The sequence below is a fragment of the Pleurodeles waltl genome, chromosome 2_1 (assembly GCF_031143425.1).
Source record: "Pleurodeles waltl isolate 20211129_DDA chromosome 2_1, aPleWal1.hap1.20221129, whole genome shotgun sequence".
NCBI classification, from domain to species: domain Eukaryota; kingdom Metazoa; phylum Chordata; class Amphibia; order Caudata; family Salamandridae; genus Pleurodeles; species Pleurodeles waltl.
In genome coordinates, this window is record NC_090438.1 from 285,745,511 (window position 1) to 285,767,191 (window position 21,681).

The 21,681-nt window shown below is 43.7% G+C and overlaps 1 protein-coding gene across 1 annotated transcript in view; it reads right to left on the reverse strand.

Annotated features, from left to right (window-relative positions):
• LOC138263749 (integrator complex subunit 6-like) overlaps positions 1 to 21,681 on the reverse strand; it is a 191,281-nt gene that overhangs the window by 138,015 nt on the left and 31,585 nt on the right. Inside the window, exons 3-4 of the mRNA XM_069212486.1 lie at positions 3,634 to 3,783; positions 2,440 to 2,529 (exon numbers count right to left, since the gene is read on the reverse strand). Coding sequence (XP_069068587.1) covers positions 2,440 to 2,529; positions 3,634 to 3,783 — 240 coding nt within the window. The remainder of the gene's footprint in view (positions 1 to 2,439; positions 2,530 to 3,633; positions 3,784 to 21,681) is intronic.

Here is a 21,681-nt window from a genome sequence, read left to right on the forward strand (position 1 = left end):
CCCTACAATTTAGTGTTCACCATAGTCTACAGGCCACTGTTCACATTCTGATAACTGGCTCTAATTAGTAAATCAACACTTATTCAGTGAAGAAGGTATCTGTCTCTGCTCTTACTATTTGCTCACTAGGATGACATAACATTTAAAATTTAGAAGAAAATTGTGACTAATATAGCCTTATAGCACGCCATAGCGGGCTATACTGGCCATTAAAGGCCCGCTCCAGCATTAAAGGCCCAAGGTAAAGGTGAGGGCCTTTAACAAGGGAGCAGGACTTTAATGCTGTATAGCTCAGCTACAGAGGACTATAAGGTTATCAAAAAGTTCTGCCACTACAGGGCAAAATGTTCTAATACATATAACAAAGGTCTCATGCAGCCCAAGGGAATTAAAATCCCTTCAGGCTCTGTGAAGCCTTTGTTCACAGCAACAGCTATGACCAAATTTGGAATGTTGGAGCGCAAGGCTCCTACCAGCCATTGGAAGCCTGGAGCACTCCATTGTTTTCAATGGAGCTCCCAACATTCCAATGGAGCACCCAACATTCCAATGTTTTAATATCCATTATTAAGCATCCAAGGGCAAGTGTTGCCATAACCGTAGTAAGCCTCTTAAACATGAAGGATGGGCCACTTGTCTTTAATCAAAACATTGTCTCAGACAGTTTTCAGATTTGCTCCTTCAGTGCTGACTCCTATGATATTTTGTATCTACAAGTTGTATTTGTTGTATAGGATGCGCACACGCTTGTTACCGTGCTTTGTTATATGTAGGTGCCACTAATTCTATGTCTTGCATCATTTGTATTTGTGCGTCTTCTGAGCGTTGTTCCAAGTTCTGTTCTCTTGTGTGCTGACTTATGGTTTCCAGTTTGGCCAGTCAGTTGCAGGACAGCAGAATTGGAGGTACGCTGGAGGATGGGCTATTTGACTGAATTTAAGAGAGAATAAACTACGTTGTGGATCTTCCTTTACATTGGATTTGCTTCATTTATTCCTGATTCATCCACTACACATTTGGTGACAAAGATGGTTTTTGCTCTTCTCTGAGCAACAGGAGCCCACCAACAGCAGTAACCACGGCGTTGCTGGATTATCGTTGTGAATCGTTCAGCTGTCCAAGAAGGACTACGGCTGCTGTACAGGGCTAACAATCTTGCAGAATAAAAGATCCACAGTTTCTCTTGTATGCTGTATTGTGTGCACGGCGGCACCAATTGGGATCGGCTTACTCGTTACCGGGCCAATCAGAGTGTAGCATTGCATTGACACATCACTCAAGTCAAGTGTCCTGGAGTCGCTGACGTGTTTGCCTGGTTATCGCGCTATACACGTCAGTACCTGTACGGCGAGCATGCTGTCATATTGATTCCAGTTTAAAGCAATGAGGCAAAGCCCTCTAACCCCTTTTGACCAGGGCAATAACAAAATTATAAAAGGTCAATACAAGGGGGAAGTAATCCTAGACTTCCACGGTAAACTGTCTAGATGACAATTCCATAAATACTATCCCTGTTATATTAATTATACTTTATTCTTTTTTACTTTGTTAAAAAAAAAATCACAGCATGTATTGTACATGTTCTTTATACGATATCTGTAGTAGTAGGTGCTCCTATGTTAAAACACAGTGAAAGTGAATATTGCGAAGGACAGTGATAGTGATATATACAATAAATACAGAAGGTGGTTAAGAACAATATGGACTTCTAAAGGCTCCGTCAATCCAAGAAGCCCTGAAGTCACAGGATATTTTCAATCTACAATCCACATTTGATTTGTTGTCGACGTTTCGACCCAGTTAAAAGACATAAATCATTAGAGGGTCATCATCAGGACTGAGGATGTTTCCTGTCGGTAGCACCTACAATTATGTAAATTATCCAGATTAATAGGGAGCTTAATTACGCAGTCAAATTAATGAAATAGGTGGGGTTAAGAATGGGCACTCACCTAGAGATTCCAGTGTTAATCACTAGGCAAAATGTCATGGGTTTGGCTTTTAGATAGTAAATGGACATTTTAAAACCAGCAGCTATCACCCTACTCTAGTAGGTGTAAGATGCCTTAAGAAAGGAAGCATGGTTGCCCGAGAGTAAATCCTAATCACAATGCTCTGTTATGTCACGCTGTTTATCTGTAGCGCGTTGCTCACTTTCTAATGCATTCCTGCTGCTGATAGTTGCCTGAAAACCTGTAGATGTCTCCAATATTGGGAATCAGGCTGCACAACCCTGCACCTGCATGAGTCTTCGGCTGTAAACCTAGTCAAATGAATCTCCCAGTCCATGGAGTATTTTATCCCTTGAATTCAGGTATGCCAGATTTCCAAAGCAACGACAGACAAATTGTAACAATCCAAGGACATGCATGCTGGTAACATCTTCATACTCTGCTGTTCTTTTCAACTGAAATACTGCACCGCAAATATCTCTCTTACCTCTTCTTGTACACCTGCAGTGGATGTAAGTTTGTTTCCATCAGTGATTGTAATTAAAATGGACGGCTCTAAAAAAAAGGGATTACGCCCCTTAAAGGACAGAAAGAGAAAACAATTAGACTGTTAACCTGTTTTAACTCTAGTTGTAACACTAGCAAAACGGGTAAGAACTTTTGGATTGAAATATCGCGACCCCCAGCAGTATGAAGTTACAATAGACACAAGTTAAAAACTATTTGATTGTTTGAAGCATCGTGGCAGAAGAGAGGTAGTTGTAGTGGCGAGGTGGGGTGGGAGGAACGCAGCAAGAGGCAGCCATTCCCACAAGGTGATATTAGATAAGCCCTGCTTCTGTTCCATTTTTAAAGTTCTGTCTGCTAGTCTTCAACAGTTTTGAGGCCCGTACTTGTTTCTACTGGTGTTCTAGACTTACGACCCATTAGGTCTCCTCTCTTTCTCCACGCAACTTTACTACAACGGTCTCTGCCAAATGGTGGTGCCGATGACCCTTACTCTAGGACTATGCACAATGTCCATCCGGTTGTTGCACATGGAGCACTCCAGGGCTCTCCGTTATAGGTAAGGTGCCTGCAACGACAAAACTCCTGACCTTGCCCGGTGCTGTTGCTAGCTGATCACAACAGTAACAGTAGCTCAAGGAAGTAGTGCAGCAATGGCAACAGTATAAAGGAATGGAGCCTACCCATTCATGTTGGTGCTGGATAAACTAGCTGGTACAGCCACTTATAGTGGCCCACACTTAGGCTTTAATTCCGAATGCACTGCTAAATTCTATGCAGTAACTTTGCACCAAAAAATACCAATAGCTTGGGTAACTTCAGAACTGACACAGAATGAAGAATTGCCCTATAGTAAACAGGGTAATTACTGGTGAAATGTGTGTTTGCCCACCGAATTCCATTGGTAATCCCAATCCCCCCCAAAAATAACATATGCCAGGTCTGACCTGGCGAGTGCATTTCTAGAAACACCCCAGGTCGTTTCTGCATCTCTAACAATTCCAGATTCAGTCGGTAACCAGAGAATGAGTGCCAAAGTATGTTGTGTCTTACTGCAAACTACTGTTACACACATTTAAAATTTACTTTTTTTCTCTCAGTCGCCCATCACCTACCCTGGACTGAAATATGTTTTACAAAACAGAAGTGAATCAAGCATACAAAAAATGCTTACCTGCCCATAATTGTCAATTCCAGACACTAATCTGTTCAAATTTAAGAGATCAAAGGATGATCTCAGTGCCTGCCCAAGACTTGTTAGTCCTGAAGCGTGAAGGTTTTTCAGTTCGTCCATGAACGTTGCATGGTTTTCTTTCCAGCCAGCCTGCCAAAAGAAAAGTTTTCATATAACTAAAACGCATATCAAACAGCTTGCAAGACAAGGCAGTTGCACATCCTGGAAGTACAAAATACATATCGAAGTTGGCCCACGCAACACACTGTATTCAAATGCAGGATGACTAGGAGGGATGGATACTTACACTTGTTGATCCATGATCATGGAAGGACCGGGGCCTGGTCTCCACCCTGGTGGATGTAACAAACCCAACTTGGGGGAGGATCCAACAAAGATGTGTCCCTTGCTTTGCCTATAAGGCAACGCTCTCAATAAGAGCTGGTGCACAGGCAATTAAATCACACATGGATGTGAAATTACCATGTTTTCCCCTTCCCACTTCAAAGTTAGTCTTTATTCTCACAATGCATGTTCCAACTGCCTCACAGGTCCCTTTTTTGTGGGTTTTTAAAACTTTCACTGCTTCTAAAGTTCACAAAGCTGACTTTTTTGCCAAGTGCTTAAGTCTAGTTTACAACTTTGATGAACCCTAGTTCTGACTGCATCTTTAACACCCCTGTTTGTGAGGATGTTACTGAGTACTGGAATCACTTTGTGTGTATCATCTGCAACTGGAGAGAAATTTCATGACATTATTGACCTGAACAAGTAGATGTCAAATATATAGCATGCATCCCCAGGCAGATCTGACGTCTGTAAAGGGTGTCTGTTGCTTGCTTAACCAATCTCAAAGTGACTCTAATGACATTTCTGTAGAATGTTCTAGAAGCTCCAGTGCAGTTTTTTTTATTACAAAATTGAGGGATACTCGAGTTGTAAGGAGTATGGGTTCAGTGCTGACCATGGATTTTGCTAAATGCATCCTGCCAGGCTGTGCTCTTTGCCTGGCATGTGCACAATGATGAACATGTATTTCTTTTGGCCGATTTTCAATTTTTGGGCTAACACAAATTGTTTGCCTGGTATATACATAGAAGGTATGAATCGCAGGACCATACCACAGTCCAATTCTTCCTTTATGGTAAATGTTTATTTCTCAGAAGAGTGAGCCTAAATGGATTATCTCCTGTAGTCTAACAAAACTGTGTCCTGCTTGCATGCCTGGCTTACATATGTCCATTCCGTGCTGCACGGCACCTCGGGAGACTACATTTTGTACCCACCTCCTCTTGTTCCTTGTCCTGCAGTGTTGCTTCTCCCTAAAGCTGCATTGGGACCATCTGCTGAGCTTCGTGCTTTTCATACAGTACACATACAAGTCACAAGCCTTTCATTTTCCTTAACCTTTAAAGACTTCTGTTGGCAACTAAGCATTAGAAGGAGTTTCTAAGTACTCCAGTTACAAAACACAATAAAAGTGCTGCAAACATGAGCTAGATTTCCTTGTGCTTAAAATATTTGGACATCATTTTTAACCATATGATTTCAATAGTGAAGCAATGGCGATCACAGTAGAGGTAATTCAGAGCCTTAATCCACATGGGAATGCAGAAAGCATTGACAAAAGTGCAATCTGATTGACTATGAAAGAAAAAAGAACATCCAGCACCCTTCGGAGCTCCAGAATAATAAACGCATCCAAAATGTTCGCAATTGTCTCTCTGTTCAGCTTGCGGTACATCATGAGACAATCAACATAAATCTATGACACATTGTAGCCTCATTAACATACATAGATACAAACACACCACCAACGATCAATGCATATCCCAAAGCCATTCATATCAAATCCTCATGGGGATACTTCAGGCCCACCCATCTACAGTTTATTTTTGGGGCCACAAGGTGATATAAAAGGCCTACATACATACATTATCTTTCATTGAATACCTCGAATCCGGCTCTTGAAAACACTGCAAAATGCTACGATTCACTCCTGCATGCTCCTACTCTTCCTGCACTTGGTCTCCTATAAGATACGTGTTTTCAATCTCTCAGTTCTTTTCAGGTCTCAAGGAGAAAGAGCAGTCCATTTGGACATCTTGGTGCCATTGATTATAACATGTATTTATCATGGATATTTTCCCTATGCATTCATCTAAGGTCAGAAAATTGTCAAAACCTAGTACTAAGAGCATTTGCTTTGTAGCTAGGAACATCAACTAAACTTCAATCACGAGTAAACTAAAAAGCAACAACATTGCTCTCATTTGCTAGTTTATTTATTTTGTATCCTAGGAATTCACTCAAGAGTACTTGGGCACTGGCAAAAAGAATTAAATATAAGTCAATTTTGCCACTGCGATCCAACAAAAATTGGGACTCTCTTCAAATGATAGACATCCTGTAATGTATTACTGTATAGTAATATATTGGTGCAATATTTTAAGCACAATCACAGCTGTGTAGCGGGAGAGAGTATTGAAATGTTTTCACATCAGTGTTCTCCCATACTTCTTTCAGGAGAAGTCTTAACAAATTCTTCCCAATCTTTCCAAAATTTTAGTAATTTCATTTACCAGGCATCTCAGTAACATTTGTAGAGCTTAGGCTAATTCCTGATGCCAAATTCAGCGTGGTATCAGCATCTTAGCGGTGGCAGGTGCCACTTCACTTACTTATCTGGGAACGAATAGAGGGGACGAGGAAGAGGAGGAAACGTGTGAATGGGAGAATATGGTCTTCCAAACATGCAGACAAAAAAAGTCTTATATAAAAACTTCAAAGCTTAATTACTAGCCTCTGCAACAGCATTCATGATGCTTGGGTGAATCATAAACAGATGGGTTTGTAAAGCTTTCCTGAAGGATGACATGTTTGGGCCTATCTTATCTGAGGGGGGAAGAGAGTTGCAAGAAGCTGCATCTGAGCCTGAAATTGATTGTTTTAGGGCTAAGGAGGTGTAGAGTTTGGGCTTTTCCAGCCGAAGCAAGTTCCTGCTTTTGGAGCTTCTCGTGCCACCTGAAATGTTCAGCTAAGTAGATTGGTTTGCCAGAATGGACAGCCATGAATATTAGATGGCAGATTTGGATTTCATGCATGCCTCCAGTGGTAGGTAGTGAGGGTTTATATGATTAGATATTTTGTTCTCATGGACTAAGCAAGTCTCTGAATGAAGCATATCTTAGGTGTAACTGGGTATTAGTTGGAAGCCAGAGAAGACGGTATTGCAGAGATGATCACGACAAAAGCTGCGGTCCTCAGCTGGTCATTTGTCATGAGAAATCTTATTTTATTTGGACTGTCCAGGAAGAAACTGACAGATAGAGCAAGGTTATCTACATGGCTTGCCACTGAGTGAGTGGAATTTGATGAGAAACTAAGTGATTGCACTATAGCAGGGGAGAAGGGCACAAGGCCTAAATGTAGAAGTTCAGCAGTCTGACTGTGGTCAATTTTGTTCTTGAATTTGCGGGCGATTACTAGAAACTCAATCTTTTCTAGTTGGATTTTCAGAAAGTTTACAACCAACCACTTTTGTAATTTACTTATGACCTTTTTAAGAGTATATAGGTCCTGAGTGGACAACCTAATGTAGAGTTCAGTGTCACTGGTGTATTTCTGCAGCTAAATGCCAGAGTCTTCCAGCAGCAAACGGAGTGTTTCGACATATTGGCTGAACAAAACTGGTGAGTGAGTGAAGTTTATTGGGACTCCGCAGAGTACTAGTTCTGTTCTGGACATACAGCTCCCCAACGTTTACTGACCGAGTGTGGCCTCCGAGGAAATTATGTTCAATTCTGACAATGTCCCATGGGCCTGTATTTACCCAAGGTGCCCACCATATCAAATTTTGCAGAAGTGTTAGGTATGGTAGAATATCATGTGAACATATGCATTAAATATTGACAGTATTTATATTGAATTACCAGGAGGTCTCAATGTCACATCACTGCCTGCTGCCTCTTGTGCTAGCTGTATGAGCTCAACTGCCTTTTTATATTAATAGCAACTGAGTAATCTTCAATGCTCAAAGCTCACCTAATTTCAACCAAGCAGGTATCACTTGAATCCAAAAGGGCAAGATCTTTGCCCAAATTGTTAAAGTTAATTTGCAAAATAGAGATTAATTTTTGTGAAATACAGATTGAGTCATCCATACCCTTATGTACAACCTGTAGAGAAAATTACTGCAGACTCCTTGACATCACCCTCATCACTTCTTGCCATCCTGCCCTTCTCTAGCCAACACATCCTTCACTCCAGGAGAGCTAGGACGGCCAGCCTCCCCCTGCACTTAGTCAGTAACCTGTATGTTCCCGTGAGTTTCAGACAAGGACCTGGCACGCTGCCAGCTACTTTGCTACTCCATTCTTTTCATTTTTTCTTGCTCAGCTAGGTGACCAATACCTCTGTTTGTGTTTATTTTTTATATTATGCATATGACAGTCCACAAATCTTCTCTTCAACCTTTACTATAAGGAAGATTACCAGCAGTGATCCCTTCAGTTCATCATACAGGATTGCCAGTAGTAATTTAAACAAACACTTGCACTTGCAATGCAATAGGTCTCACATATGCTTAGAGCTATTTGTGTTGTAAATGCGTAAGTGGACTTTTCTTGCCACATAAATTGATCAACCCTGCTGCATAATTTGGTCCTCTCTGGCACATAATTCCAGTGGCCCTGCATATAACTAAAGCACTTCCATTTACGTTCTTCCTCTATCTGCAGCAAAAATTAAAATATTGCCATTAGTTATTTATTTTTTAATATTATTATTTTGGGGTCATCACACTAGGTTGGATGACCTAGACAGAAAGAGCGGTTAATGTGGTGAATTATGGGCGAAAATGTTTTGTAAAAGGAATGCCCCGCAAAGCATTATTGGGAGAGTTTTCAAATGCTGTTAAGATTGTTGTATCTTGACTGTAATGCTCAAAACAGCCCTCAGAGGACAATATAATAAAAATAGCATTTGTAAGAAACAGTCATGAAACCAAATAGTCAGCCCGAAGAGGGCATAACAACATGAAAACAGAATTGCAAAATGTAATGCAGTGTAACCATATATCCAGCCCCTAGAGGACGTAGTGCCTTACACATTTCCAGGCCTAGCAGGCCTATTGCAATACTATTACAAACAAGACCCTTAAAACACAAACTACTCCAAGCTGTAAGACAAACGTTACAGCCATGAAAGAGCTTAAAAAGACATTGAATAGTGGGAGAGGTTAATATTTTGGGGTCCCCCCCAACCTGGTGTGGGGGACCCAGAGATGCCCTAGACAGAAAGAGCGTATTGTGCTGAAGTGTTTGGTGGTGGTTCCATTGTCGTACCAAAGGCTGAGTTATGGGCAAACATGTTTTGAAAAAGAAATGCCCCCGCAAAGCATTATGGGGCGAGTTTCCATAGTGCAGTGAATATTGTAGTATCGGCCCTCTTGCTGTGCTGGGTGAGCAGCTTTGAGGATTTCTGTGTTTATTTCTATTTTAAACGCTCCTGTTTGTATATTTTTCAACTGCTAAACATGTAGGTAAGTGGTACTCATGTAAAGCGCACCTCAGATCGAGGTTCTGCTATTTGAAACTTTACATAGTTACGTAAAGCGCTCCTCAGATAGAGTTCCGGATACAGGAAACTTCAGCGTGCCTTCGATCACGTTTGTGCTATATGAACCCTTTGAAAAACATGTAAATAAATAATAAATAACCCCCCTCCTCCAGCTTGCAGCCTTTGTTCGTGGACACCACAAAGAAACAGCGGCATGACGAAAACAAGGAAGAGGAAGAAACAACATACGGCCACGCATCATAAATCCGTGAAGCAAAAGTAAAAAGTAGTGCACCCACACTAAAGTATATGGCCGATCGTGCAATAATCCATGTAACAGGGTCAGTCTGCAAGGCGTAACAAAGCAGCCTCAAGGCGGGACAAATGTAAAGCATTTACCTACAAAATCAAGGTAATCTTGAAAGACAGGCCCAGGAACAAATGAAAGTGATGGGCGTGGTTAAAGCCCACAGAGTAGATTACAACACGTCGAGGAGCAGCGCTTGCACACTGCTAAGCTCAACCTAAAAAAGGTTTTGTCAACTCAGAATGCCTCTACATGGATAATAGACATAAGGCTTGAATTAGAGTTTGGAGGATGGGTTACACGTTAAATGAGCCAGATAACCTACCTACCTTATTACAAGTTCCATAGGACATAATGCACTTGCAATAAGGCACAATGGATATCTATCACATTTGCAATGGAGTAATCCATCAGCCAAAATCTAAATCTGGCCCATAGCTGCAATATCCCTGGTACCAAGAAAATAATATTAGTAATCAGGCCCTCTAATGCCCCATGATCTATCACTTAAATATAAGCTTCAAATATATTTTGGAAATGCAACCATTTTCCTCCAAACGTCAACACTTTTCTACTTTGATATCCATACAATAATTCAACCAAGTAAAAGCTTTTAATTTAGTACGCTTGGCTGCATAGTAGTGCTATTTACAGCTATCTCGAGAGTGACTTGTTGAAACACCTATATCTAGACAATTGTGTTCTTCCTTCTTGTACTTAAAATACGTACACGGTCTCCTCTTCCTACTTTTATGTCAGTCTTTAAAACGTCACATCACTCTACTATATGCATATCACTACTTTCAAAGCATGTCTCTCCCTTAATCTTCAGTGTCTGTGCATTACTGAAACCTGTTGCTCTCTCCCGGACAGTACAACTGCAATAGTCTGCAACACCTTTGCATCTTCTTTCGTGCCATTCTGCCACCTCTCCCATCATGGTAGTGGTGCCAGCTTCCTTTTTTTCGTCACACTGGGCCCGCTCCCCTGCTAACTTTCCTTCTATTTCGTCTTTTAAATCCCACTTTTTTCCAAACCCTATCCTCTTTCTTTTCTGATTACTCATGTGCCCATCGGCCATCTCTGATCTATTTTTTTTATAATATTGAATTATACTTTCCTCTTCTCCGGCCACGCTCTCTTTCTTTTAGGCAACCTAGATTTTCATGAAATGGGTGAAAATCTCAATGCTTCCATTCCACAGTATTACGGAGTCTATTAACCTTGTTCCTTTGATTTCCTCTCCCACATACTGCAAGGTGGTCTCCTGGATCGAATCTTATTTTCTTCTTCATGCAAGTCGTCACTTTCTTATTCATTACGCTGTGCTTTACACATTTCACTCATTATACTGAACCCCTCCAGCACAAACATTGCACACCTGTTCCTCTATCTCGCTTCCAGTTGGCTACTGTCACAAATGCACTAAAATTTAAATCACAATTTAGCCTTTTTTCCCCCGTCTGTTTTTGAGCAGGCACATGATTTTTTTCCAATTGCTTCCCACTTTCAATCATCTTCTCTCTCATCCCACTCCTGAGTTGTACATTTTTTACACTCTGCAAAGGACTTTTCTAAGAATTCTAGGTTCTGTGTGCCCTTTTCACCTCTTCCACTACCCACTCTTCTCTTGGCTTCTGTATGTACACTTGCATCTCCCTCTGTACCGGATTCATAGTATTCTTCTTTTGATCCTTTCTCTACTTTCTCAGAATCTAAGATTCTCTTGTTTCTTGGAAAGGCCAGGCATACAATCTATCCTTTGGCTCTCAATGCACTATACTGATTAAACTTATTTTCTCTGCTCTTCTTCACTACTTAGTAGCTTTGTTTATTTTATCCCTACTTAAAAACCATTGCTTGGCACTGATGAGCTCACTAAATGTAGGCATATTTTTTACGTCCTTTCTAAACTTTGCGTGCCTTGTTCTTTCCCTGCCTTTTCTTTTCCTTCCTGATCTCAATCTCTGCTCTCTGGGTCAATTAGGCTTTCATCCTCATCCATCCAGGGAAACAGTGTGCCCATTGTTCTCAAACTTCCTTCTCCACTCTTAACATAATAACCAGTGTTCTACTCCGATTCTTCTTGAGCACTCTGCTGCTTTTTGACAGGTTCTACTGTTATGTCCTCCATGCACTCTTCAGGTATTTCAGGTTCTGTTTGCTTGGCTTTTGTCCTGTCTCTCCAAGCATTCCTTTGCTATCTCTTAGAATATATGTCTCTACAGTCAATCCTCTTCACTATAGGGTGCTGTAGGGGTCTGTGGATGGCTCACTTCCCTTCTCTCTATATAATATCCACCTAAACTAAATTATCTACACTTAATGGCTTTAAGTTGTATTGCAATGCAGACACATCAAGTTTCCTTTTCATTTTTTTGAATGTGGGTCTGCCAACATATCTCGCTATTCCACTATAGTCCACTTGCATTAGTCTATTAGTCCTCTCTTCACTCTTTCACCCCTTACATTCATCAGCTAAATTGGCTGCCATGCTCTTTATACTGTATTTTTTTTAGATGTATAGCCTTCTAATGTCAGCGCTCTCTCGCTCCTCCACATCTTGTCTTTGATCTACCCCTATGTTTCCAATGAAACTTTGCACATATGTGCTAAAAGGAAATATCAGACCACACTCCTTTTAGTGAAAAAAGTATTAAGCATGGGGAACACAGAACTAACAAACGAAGGGATGGTGAGGAATGCAGCAAGTTCAAATGAAGCTTGTACACAAACATGCCAACAAATTCCTTAAATTACAATTAGGGACAGATTTAGATATTGGCAGTAACAGTCCCACTGTCGGCTTTTCAACTGTAAACCGCCCGCTACCGCAACGGTCCGCCCACCGTATTTAGATGTTGGCGGTCCCATAGATGAAAGACCACATTAAAACCAAGAAACACCGGCTGAGTCGACGTCGGGAAAGAGGAAACTGACCCAAGGAGAAAACACGACCCCTCCGTCACCGGACTACAAGGCAGGCAGGCCGCATTGCCAGAGTATGTTGGGTGGACACTGCACAGGAGGTGGCAACCACTGGAGACATATACATCACAGTAATATTTTAAATCACTGTGACATGCATATGTTGGGTAAACGAGTGGGTCAGACACGGGTGGGACACAATGGTACACGACACATATTGCACACATAAGAAACTGTCAATATGGCGCCTGTATTGACTGCCAAATAAATGCTGGCACCACAATGACGGTACATTCACACCTGTCAACTGTGTCTATGTGTGCACATTGTCAGGGGACATGTACCTGTCATGGTGTGCTGCAAGCTGTGTGTGTGAGTCAGTACGTGTATGTGATGCGATTGGATGGGAGAAGGGCAGGTGTGTGAGGGTGTTTGTGTAGCTGAGTGTGTAGTTGTGGTATTTGTTGTGGTTGTGTGGTGTGTGGGTCCAGTGTCAATAGTGTGTGTATGTTGTGTCATGGATGTGTGTCAATGTGTGTTTTCAGCATGTACGGGTTGTGGTGTGTGGGACTGGCAATGGGTAATTGTATGTGTTGTGTAGTGCTGGGGTGCAGCTATGGCTAAGAGACAGTGTGTCTGTGTCACTTACCTTCCTTCCATTGCCACTGCCATTGTATGAAGTCCACCGAGTCTTACTGTTGTCTCCCGCCAATGGCGAACCGCCACCAGTACACCACCTGCTTGACTGTTACATCTATATAGGGTGGGCGGAACACTGCCAACCTGACGGTCTTCACAGGCCCAACGCCAACGTGTTAATACCGGCAAGAACTAAATCAGGCCATTAGTTTTTGAAGTAGTGAGGACCTGCGTTTAAGTATCAGAACTACATTTTGTACCAGGCACCTACTAGTTATATTGTATTTCTTGCCACTTTGCCATATCACTCCATTTAAATAAATGAAGTACCAGCATAGGGAAAGGTTTTTGGCATAAAATGTAAGATTTCTTTTAAAAAACACATTTAAAAAAAGAGGACGACAGGACAGACTTAGAGATAGCCTGTCCTGGAGCTTCAAGCCTGCTGAACTGAAGACACTTGGGGCCAGATGTAGGTAAGTAAAATTTTGCGACTCGCAATTTGCAACTCGCAAAACCATATGCAGAAAGGTGTCTCAGACACCTTCTGCGACTCGCTATGGGGTCGCAAAGACCCACCTCATGAATATTAATGAGGTGGGTCGCAGTTTGCGACCCCATAGCGAGTACTGGCACTCACAGGGATGGTGGCCTGCTGGAGACAGCAGACCTCCATGTCTGTGACTGCTTTTTTAATAAAGCATTTTTTTTTCTTTTTGCAGCTAGTTTTCCTTAAAGGAAAACGAGTTGCAAAAAAAAAAAAACTTCAGAAACCATTTGGTTTCGTTTTTTCAGAGTAGGCAGTGGTCCTATGGACCACTGCCTGCTCTGAAAAAACATTTTTTTCGGCATTCACGAAGGGGAAGGGGTCCCATGGGGACCCCTTCCCTTTTGCGAATGAGTTACCACCCACTTCAAGTGGGTGGTAACTGCGAGTTGGTTTGCGACCGCATTCGCGGTCACAAAGCAACTCAGCATGGCGATGCGGTCGCCAATAGGAAGGGAACACCCCTTCCTATTTGCGAGTCGCATCCCCAAATTGCGAGTCGGTACCGACTCGCAATTTGGGGATGAGCATCGTGTTAGGCTGTTTGCATGGCGCAAACTACGTTTTTCGTAGTTTGCGACATGCAAACAGCTACCTACATCTGGCCCTTAGTGGTCATGTTCTTGTTGTAAAGGGCTGTGGTTGATGCAGAGTGGTTCTAAGTTAAAGGGAACGGACTGTGAGTTGCTGGTTCTCCAAGAAGCAAAGGTCCACTCATCAGTGGCGCAGAGAACTGTATTAGAACATTTGCCTCCTGGGCGGACTAGCAGAGTTGCATACTAGGATGCGGAGCTGCAACTATGAAGGACATTAGTCTGACTGGGTGCTGCCTCCTACTGCAGTGAAAAAGGGCCCTCCCGAGGATTCAGCAAGACGAGAGCAGGGGAGCTTGCTGCTGTCAAAGACACAGGGGGTAGGGGCATGTCTTAAGGAAGTCTTTGGTGGAGCTTGACAGTAGTGCTTAAGGTGTCATGATGATGATAGCAGTTAAGGCCCCAGAAATGGGAAAACATGACTTTTTTCCACCTAATATGAAAGCCCACTGTGGGATGAGGAACAGGAAGGTCAAACAGTGAGCCATCTGTCCAAAGGCCAGAATGAAATGCTTGGTACTACAGACACCAAATTTACACAGTGGTAGTCACCACTGTGTAGTTATAGTTAAGACCTAGTTACCAAACATATCATTTTTATGGTTTGCTAATAACTTTGGAGCTGTTTGACAAATCCTCAAAACCCCCCCTCAAAACAATGTCCATCCACTGCAGCTTCTTCCTTGAAAGCTTTGGGGTGATCCACCAAGCAGGGGTCAAAAAAAAGGGGGCGGGTCACATGCAATTTCCACAGGGATTTTTGAACAGCACCAAAGCTGAATGGAATTACACCAAATTTGGCATAAAGCTAGGTCCCAGAGAGTGTACTTTTTCTGATTCTGTGTGACTCTGTACAGTAGTTTTTGAGGAATTCAGTTTGGAAATGTATGTGTATCTGGACAGTTGTTTTGCAGGACTCTCGCTGGAGTCCAGCGAGCATGCAACTTTAAATAGAGCAATCCGATTGGCTGAGATGGCCTCTTTACCTGGTAGCAGTCCTAATTCTGCTGAAGCGAGAATCTTATGCGAGTACCACTGAAGAGTACGCTCTCACTAGCTGGCTGCAAAATGAGGACGAATGTTGCATCTGCCACTTCAGGACATGGGGACTCTGTCTCTATGTCTTGAAAATGTAAAAACATAGGGTATAAGGGTACAAGGTTAGGGATATCCTCATCCCCTGGACCTTGTGGTGGGAGGTCCCAGAGGGACCCTGCCTGGGCCAAATCTTTTCCAAATTTCTGCAAGAGCAGCAGGACCCCTTGCAGCCGCCCACACACCACACGCGGCCAAATGCATAACTATATATAGTAAACAAATACTACTTTATGTTAAAAAAAAACCTAGAAATTCACTAACAAAAAGTATAAATTAAATAGTTAAGTGAAAACGTCTCTTTTAAACATAACGATATCAGCTTAAAAACACTGAAATTCACCAGTTATAATTATTTTAAGTACCTATAGCTTGCGCCCTCGCCACTAACTGCTAATGGCCTCGTATAATAAATCACTCATACCATGATCTACGACATCGTTGATAGCAGCAAAGGTGACATCTGAAATAATATAATTGATGACAAGACTGTGCACAGCAGGGCGTGAGTTATAGTTACTTGAAATAACTATAACTGGTGAATTTTTTTTAATGTTACGTTTAAACTGACATTTTCACCTAACTATGAAATCACCTTAACCTTTGTTTTTTTCTCAGTGAATATATAGAAGTGGCTGGTGGGGAAGCCTCAGTGAAGTCCCTGGATGCTAAGGTCCTCTCATTTGGAGACCAGGGCTGCTACCTGAGGGACAGATACAGTTCACAGAAAATTATGGTACATAGTGGTTAAAGTGATAGTCCTTCTGAACAATGAAATGGCGGAGCTTGAAAATCTACAGAGAGTGGCTAACATTCAGGTGTTAGGTTCTTCGCCAGTGATACCAGATGTTTCTTTTATAGATTCTATCACTTTTGTCCTGGGAATGTCGGAACTCCCCGCCATCCCCAAAAAACACAGCAACAAAGATATCATGAAGCGGTCTTACAGACTCCATTCTAGGTCCTGCGGAACTGGTCTGACAGTAGAAGCTGGTACTACCACAACGACCGTATTCCTCTGAGACAGAGATCTTCAAGATTTTAATCTACACAGGAGGCCTCATTGAACCCTTCAATCTGCATCTGCTATGGGAGTGAGTCTCTGAGTTCATCCAGGGCACTAGACAGAGTTGCTCCCTCTCGCGATGGAGCCTTTAGCAGCCTGGGTTCGCATGGGAGGAGCAGAGTGGGGCCCTTGTGCAATCTCACTATATGCAGATGCTGTTTTGTTTATCTTAAGGCCATCGCTTCTGATCTTACCCCTGTCTTCTCCCTTCTGGTAGAGTTTGGCCTGGTCTCGGGGTTACATGTAATAACAAATTTCACTTTTTTTTTGCTAACACCCAGTGCAGTAGTGCGAGTACTGGACCTAGGGGAGGATCCTGTTCAGTGGTAACCCATTTCCTTTTGCTACCTGGGCATCAGAGTATGCCATACCATGCTGGACCTACTAGATGGCAACTTAACAGCAGCAGTAACCTCCATCAAATCATAGCTGACTATTTTTTAGATCTCTTCCCTTGTCCATCACGGGTCGCATTGCCATAGCTAAAATGGTGATGCTTCCCCACCTACTGTACTATTTTGCGAATCTCCCCGTTGTCCTTCCACTGAAATTCTTCCAGGAGTTCCATAAACTCCTCAGGACTTGATTTCGCATAACTCATGCCGGCAAGTGGCAGTCCATATGCTTCACCTTCCCTATGGCCACGGAGACAATGGGGCCCCCAACTTTGAATATTATTACTTGGCGGTGCAACTACAATGGCTTTTATACTGGCTGCTGGAATGTTTTCTGGAAGACACAGGTGTGACCCCCACTCTCTTGGGGAAAGATCATCTAGTTACCAAACTAGAAGGCTCAACCAACTTACAATCTCCCCCTTCTTCTCCAGGTGACTCTCTCCTGCCTTGTGAAGGCTATCAGAGCCGTCAAGCACTTACTCCTTATGCACCTGTGTTAGTAATGGGGTCTCCAGTTGGCAGTCAGTTTACACCCTCATTCTAGTCAGGGCAATGGTAATACCTAACTCAGATGTAGCTTGGCATGTGCAGTCATGCTTATCTCAAAGGCAATATGTAAAGCATTTGACATAACACACAGTAATACAGTGAAAACACTACAAAAGGACACCACACCAGTGTTAGCCAATAAGTATCTGTGTAAAACAAGATCAAAATACAACATACAGCAATAAAGATATGAATTTTGCAGAAATTAACTTAAAAATACAGTTCCTTGAAGTCGATATCTCTGTCTGGGGCTATCATGGCGTCGTGAACAACAAATCCAACAGTTCATGCCGACCGCTGGGCTACGGGCCAGCTACAGTGCCGGGAAGACCCGTAAACAGTATGTTGGAAATGTAGGGCATCGCGGTCATCGTGATGAGCACCAGAGTGCGGTGTCACTCCGGTGCGGTTCGGAGGTCTGTATAGGGGCCGTGGGGCACTTGAAGTCACACACGCTGCAGATCGAACCCCAGGATGACAAAGTCAGGTGCGCTGGCTTTGCTGGCGTCAGGGCTGTGGCGCGAAGCGTGCGATGTGACGTGCAGTGCCCACAGGTCACGCGCAAGCAGCAGCTTGGTGACGGCATCCTGCGGCATCAGTGAGACCAGGTCTACGGTTTGAAGCGGGCGGTGCAACATGCAGTGTCTCCAGGTCACAGTGCAGGCAGCATCGTCGTCATTGCTGACGCACTGTCATCAGTAGGCCAAAGGCGGTGGTACAAAGTTCACCGCAAACTAGGTGAACTTCAAAGGCAAATCCTAACTCCTCACAAGATTCAGTTCTGTCCTGATCTGTTCCAGACACTCGCCAGGAAGGGGAAACTTCTTTGTGCAGGCAGGTTTAGCCCTATTCGGGTGCAGATGTCAGCTCTTCGCACCACTCTTAGCCAAGGAAGACCCATCAGGATATGCAAGGCACAGCTAAGCTCCTTTTGTGTTTCTGTCTAGAGTGTATGTAAGAGGCCCCAGCTGTCAGCTACACAGACATGGATTCCACAGGCAGGCACAGAATGGTCAAGCAGGAAAATGCCCACTTTCTAAAAATGGCATTTCCAAACTTTAAAAACCAACTTCACTAAAAGATGCATTTATAAATTGTGAGTTCAGAGACCCCAAACTCCACATCTCTATCTGCTGCCAAAGGAGAATTACATTTAAGAGGAATTTAAAGGCAATCCCAATGTTAAATCTATGGGAGAGATAGGCCTTGCAATAGTGAAAACTGCATCTGGCAGTATTTCACTATCAGGACATGTAAAACACAGTACCAGGGTGTTTCCGTAGTCCAGACGGCTTGTGACGAGGGCATGGGTAACTGTCTTTCTGGTTTCGGCGGGGATCCATCAGAAGATTTTTCGGAGCATGCGAAGGGTGTGGAAGCATGATTACGAGACGGCGTTGACTTGCTTGGACATAGTGAGGAGGGGGTCCAGGATGAATCCGAGGTTGCGTGCATGGTCTGAGGGGGTTGGTGCAGTGCCCAGAGCCGTGGGCCACCAGGAGTCGTCCCAGGCGGACGGGGATTGTCCGAGGATGAGGACTTCCGTCTTGTCTGAGTTCAGCTTCAGGCGGCTGAGCTTCATCCATTCCGTGACGTCTTTCATTCCTTCCTGTAGGTTGATTTTGGCGGTGGTTGGGTCTTTGGTGAGGGAGAGTTTCAGCTGGGTGTCGTCGGCGTAGGAGATGATGTTCATGTTGTGTTTGCGAGCGATGTCGGCGAGGGGGCTCATGTAGATATTGAAGAGGGTTGGGCTGAGCGATGAACCTTGGGGTACGCCGCAGATGATCTCAGTGGGTTCTGAGCGGAAGGGCGGGAGGTAGACTCTTTGGGTTCTGTCAGAGAGGAACGAGATGATCCAGTCAAGGGCCTGTCCTAGGATTCCAGTGGAGCGGAGGCGGGTTATTAGGGTGCGATGGCACACGGTGTCGAAGGCAGCCGAGAGGTCCAGGAGGATGAGGGCGGTTGATTCTCCGTTGTCCATCAGAGTTCTGATGTCGTCGGTGACTGCGATGAGGGCGGTTTCCATGCTGTGGTTGGCTCGAAATCCTGATTGGGAAGGGTCGAGCGAGTTGTTAGCTTCAAGAAAATTGGTCAGCTGCTTGTTGATGGTCTTCTTAATGACCTAGGCCGGGAAGGGGAGAAGAGAGATGGGGCGGAAGTTCTTCAGGTCGTTGGGGTCAGCCGTGGGTTTTTTCAGGAGGGCAGTTTAAAACTTTTCTCTCTCTCTCTCTCTCTCTCTCTCTCTCCCTCTCTCTCTTTCCATCCATCCCGCCCTCCCTCCAGTGGCAGGTTCGAGACATGTTTACAGGCTACTCAGGTGGGTGGCACAATCAGTGCTGCAGGCCCACTAGTAGCATTTGATTTACAGGCCCCAGGTACACATGGTGCACTTTACTAGGGACTTACAGTAAATCAAATGTACCAATCATGGTAAAACCACAATCCGAGGTAAGAAGGCAAAAAGACAGGGGGAACATGCCAAAAGATGGCAGGTCTAATGACCTGCCATCCCAATGCTCGGCCTCCAAACTCGTAGAGGCCACATCGCCAGCTGCTGGCCTGGGAACAAGTTGGGCTCGGCGACCTATTCCAGAACAATCAGCTTGCATCATTTCAGACCCCAAAAGACCAATATTGGCTCCCCAAGGGTCAATTTGTTATACGCCTCACTGAAAGGGACCATGGGATTGCGTGGGCAGCTGAAGAAACAAAACTCAAAATGTAGCAACTCATGCAATCAATGTACACCATGAGTGGTAGCCCCAAATAGATTAGCTGGCTCACTAAGGGCCTAGTTGACCATAGCAATCCACACCACAGCCCTGAGAGATACATGGGAGACAGAACTTGGCAAACCGCTACAAGACAAACATTAGGAGAAGGTGCTGGCATACCGAGGAGAGTCAGAGAATGCCTATTTGAAATAGATCCAGTTTTTTACCCTACAAAGGACATCTCTCTCCCCTACGCAACTTGCCTGCGTAAACCCTTGGAACCCTAGACATGTGTGCCAGGTGTAGCTCTGAAATACATACTATGAGAGTGCCCCTGCTGTGGACTTACTACAGAACTATATTGTCACGGCTCAAGTGAGTCACATGCAGAACTGGTAGAGCATTCTGAGAGGCAGAGGTTCTGGGCATGTCCAAGAGACCCTGCAAACATTAAACCACAGCATGCATTCTAGTTCTTGCCCTTATTCTGGCAAAAAAAACATTACGGTGTGATGAAACCTCTCACTAACCACAGAGATCAGGTAAGGCATATTGTACTGCTGGGCGAAAGCTGAGGAAGTGGGTTTACAGCGGGGAGACCCTTCTCTGAGGCCTGCGCTGCCACCCCATGACCCATGGCTGAGAGATGCTGCTCTTTTAACTGCTCGACCCATTCACATCACGGACTCGGACCCCGATCCCAATGACCCATGATCCCACTCTTAGAATGAGGACATAGGTCAGGCTGACCCCAGATTTTTATCTGGATCTCTGTGCATCGGCCCGAGCAGCTCACATAGCGGCCTCCACGCTGCCCTTCTGAGGCCATCTCTGACAGTCACACTAGTACCCGCTGCCATAACCTTCCACCCATCCGCAACCACCCACATCCCCTCCAGCTCTATGACACAGCCTCGTTAAGGCGAACATAACTGTGATACACACTAAAGCTGTCCTACTGTCTTTACTGTAAGAACTTTCACATCCTAATGTCTTATCTTTATATGTGTATTCTGTAATACTGTGTACCTTATTGGTTTCTCTGTTTCTAAAATTCAATCAAAACAATTAAAAAAAAAGTTGGCCTCAATGAAAGTTCCCTCAAGATGGAAGATAAGAGGGTACTACTATTTCCAGACTATAGCCACTGGACACAACACACAAGATAGCAACCTCAGATCTTCCATAAGTGCCTTTTGGACCTAGGCTTTATGGCAGTGAGTCATGAGGAATCATGCAAAAGATCAAGGTGTGGAATAACGGAGAGGAGTACATATTTTCCAATCCTGAAGCGTTGCAGCCCTTTTACGGTGTACTCTACCTCTCTACATGAAACAGATTGTGTTTGTTTGCTGTGAATAGATTTTGTGGACCTACACGCTCCCAATAGTCACAATTGTACATGGCCTGTGCCTGGGATAGACCATTATAATATCCTACTAACAGAGTGCTGTACTACATAGAAATAATGTCTTCTCTTCTCTTCCAATGTTCCTCTGTTCTGTCCCTGATTCTTCCTATCTGTCCCCTGCCTTAAAACTCCATTATTCATCCCTTTATGTACTTTTAGATTAACTCCAAGATGGGTACTTCAATAAATGATGCAACGATTAAGGAAATGTTAAGCTTCAATTTTACACTTTGCACAAGTCC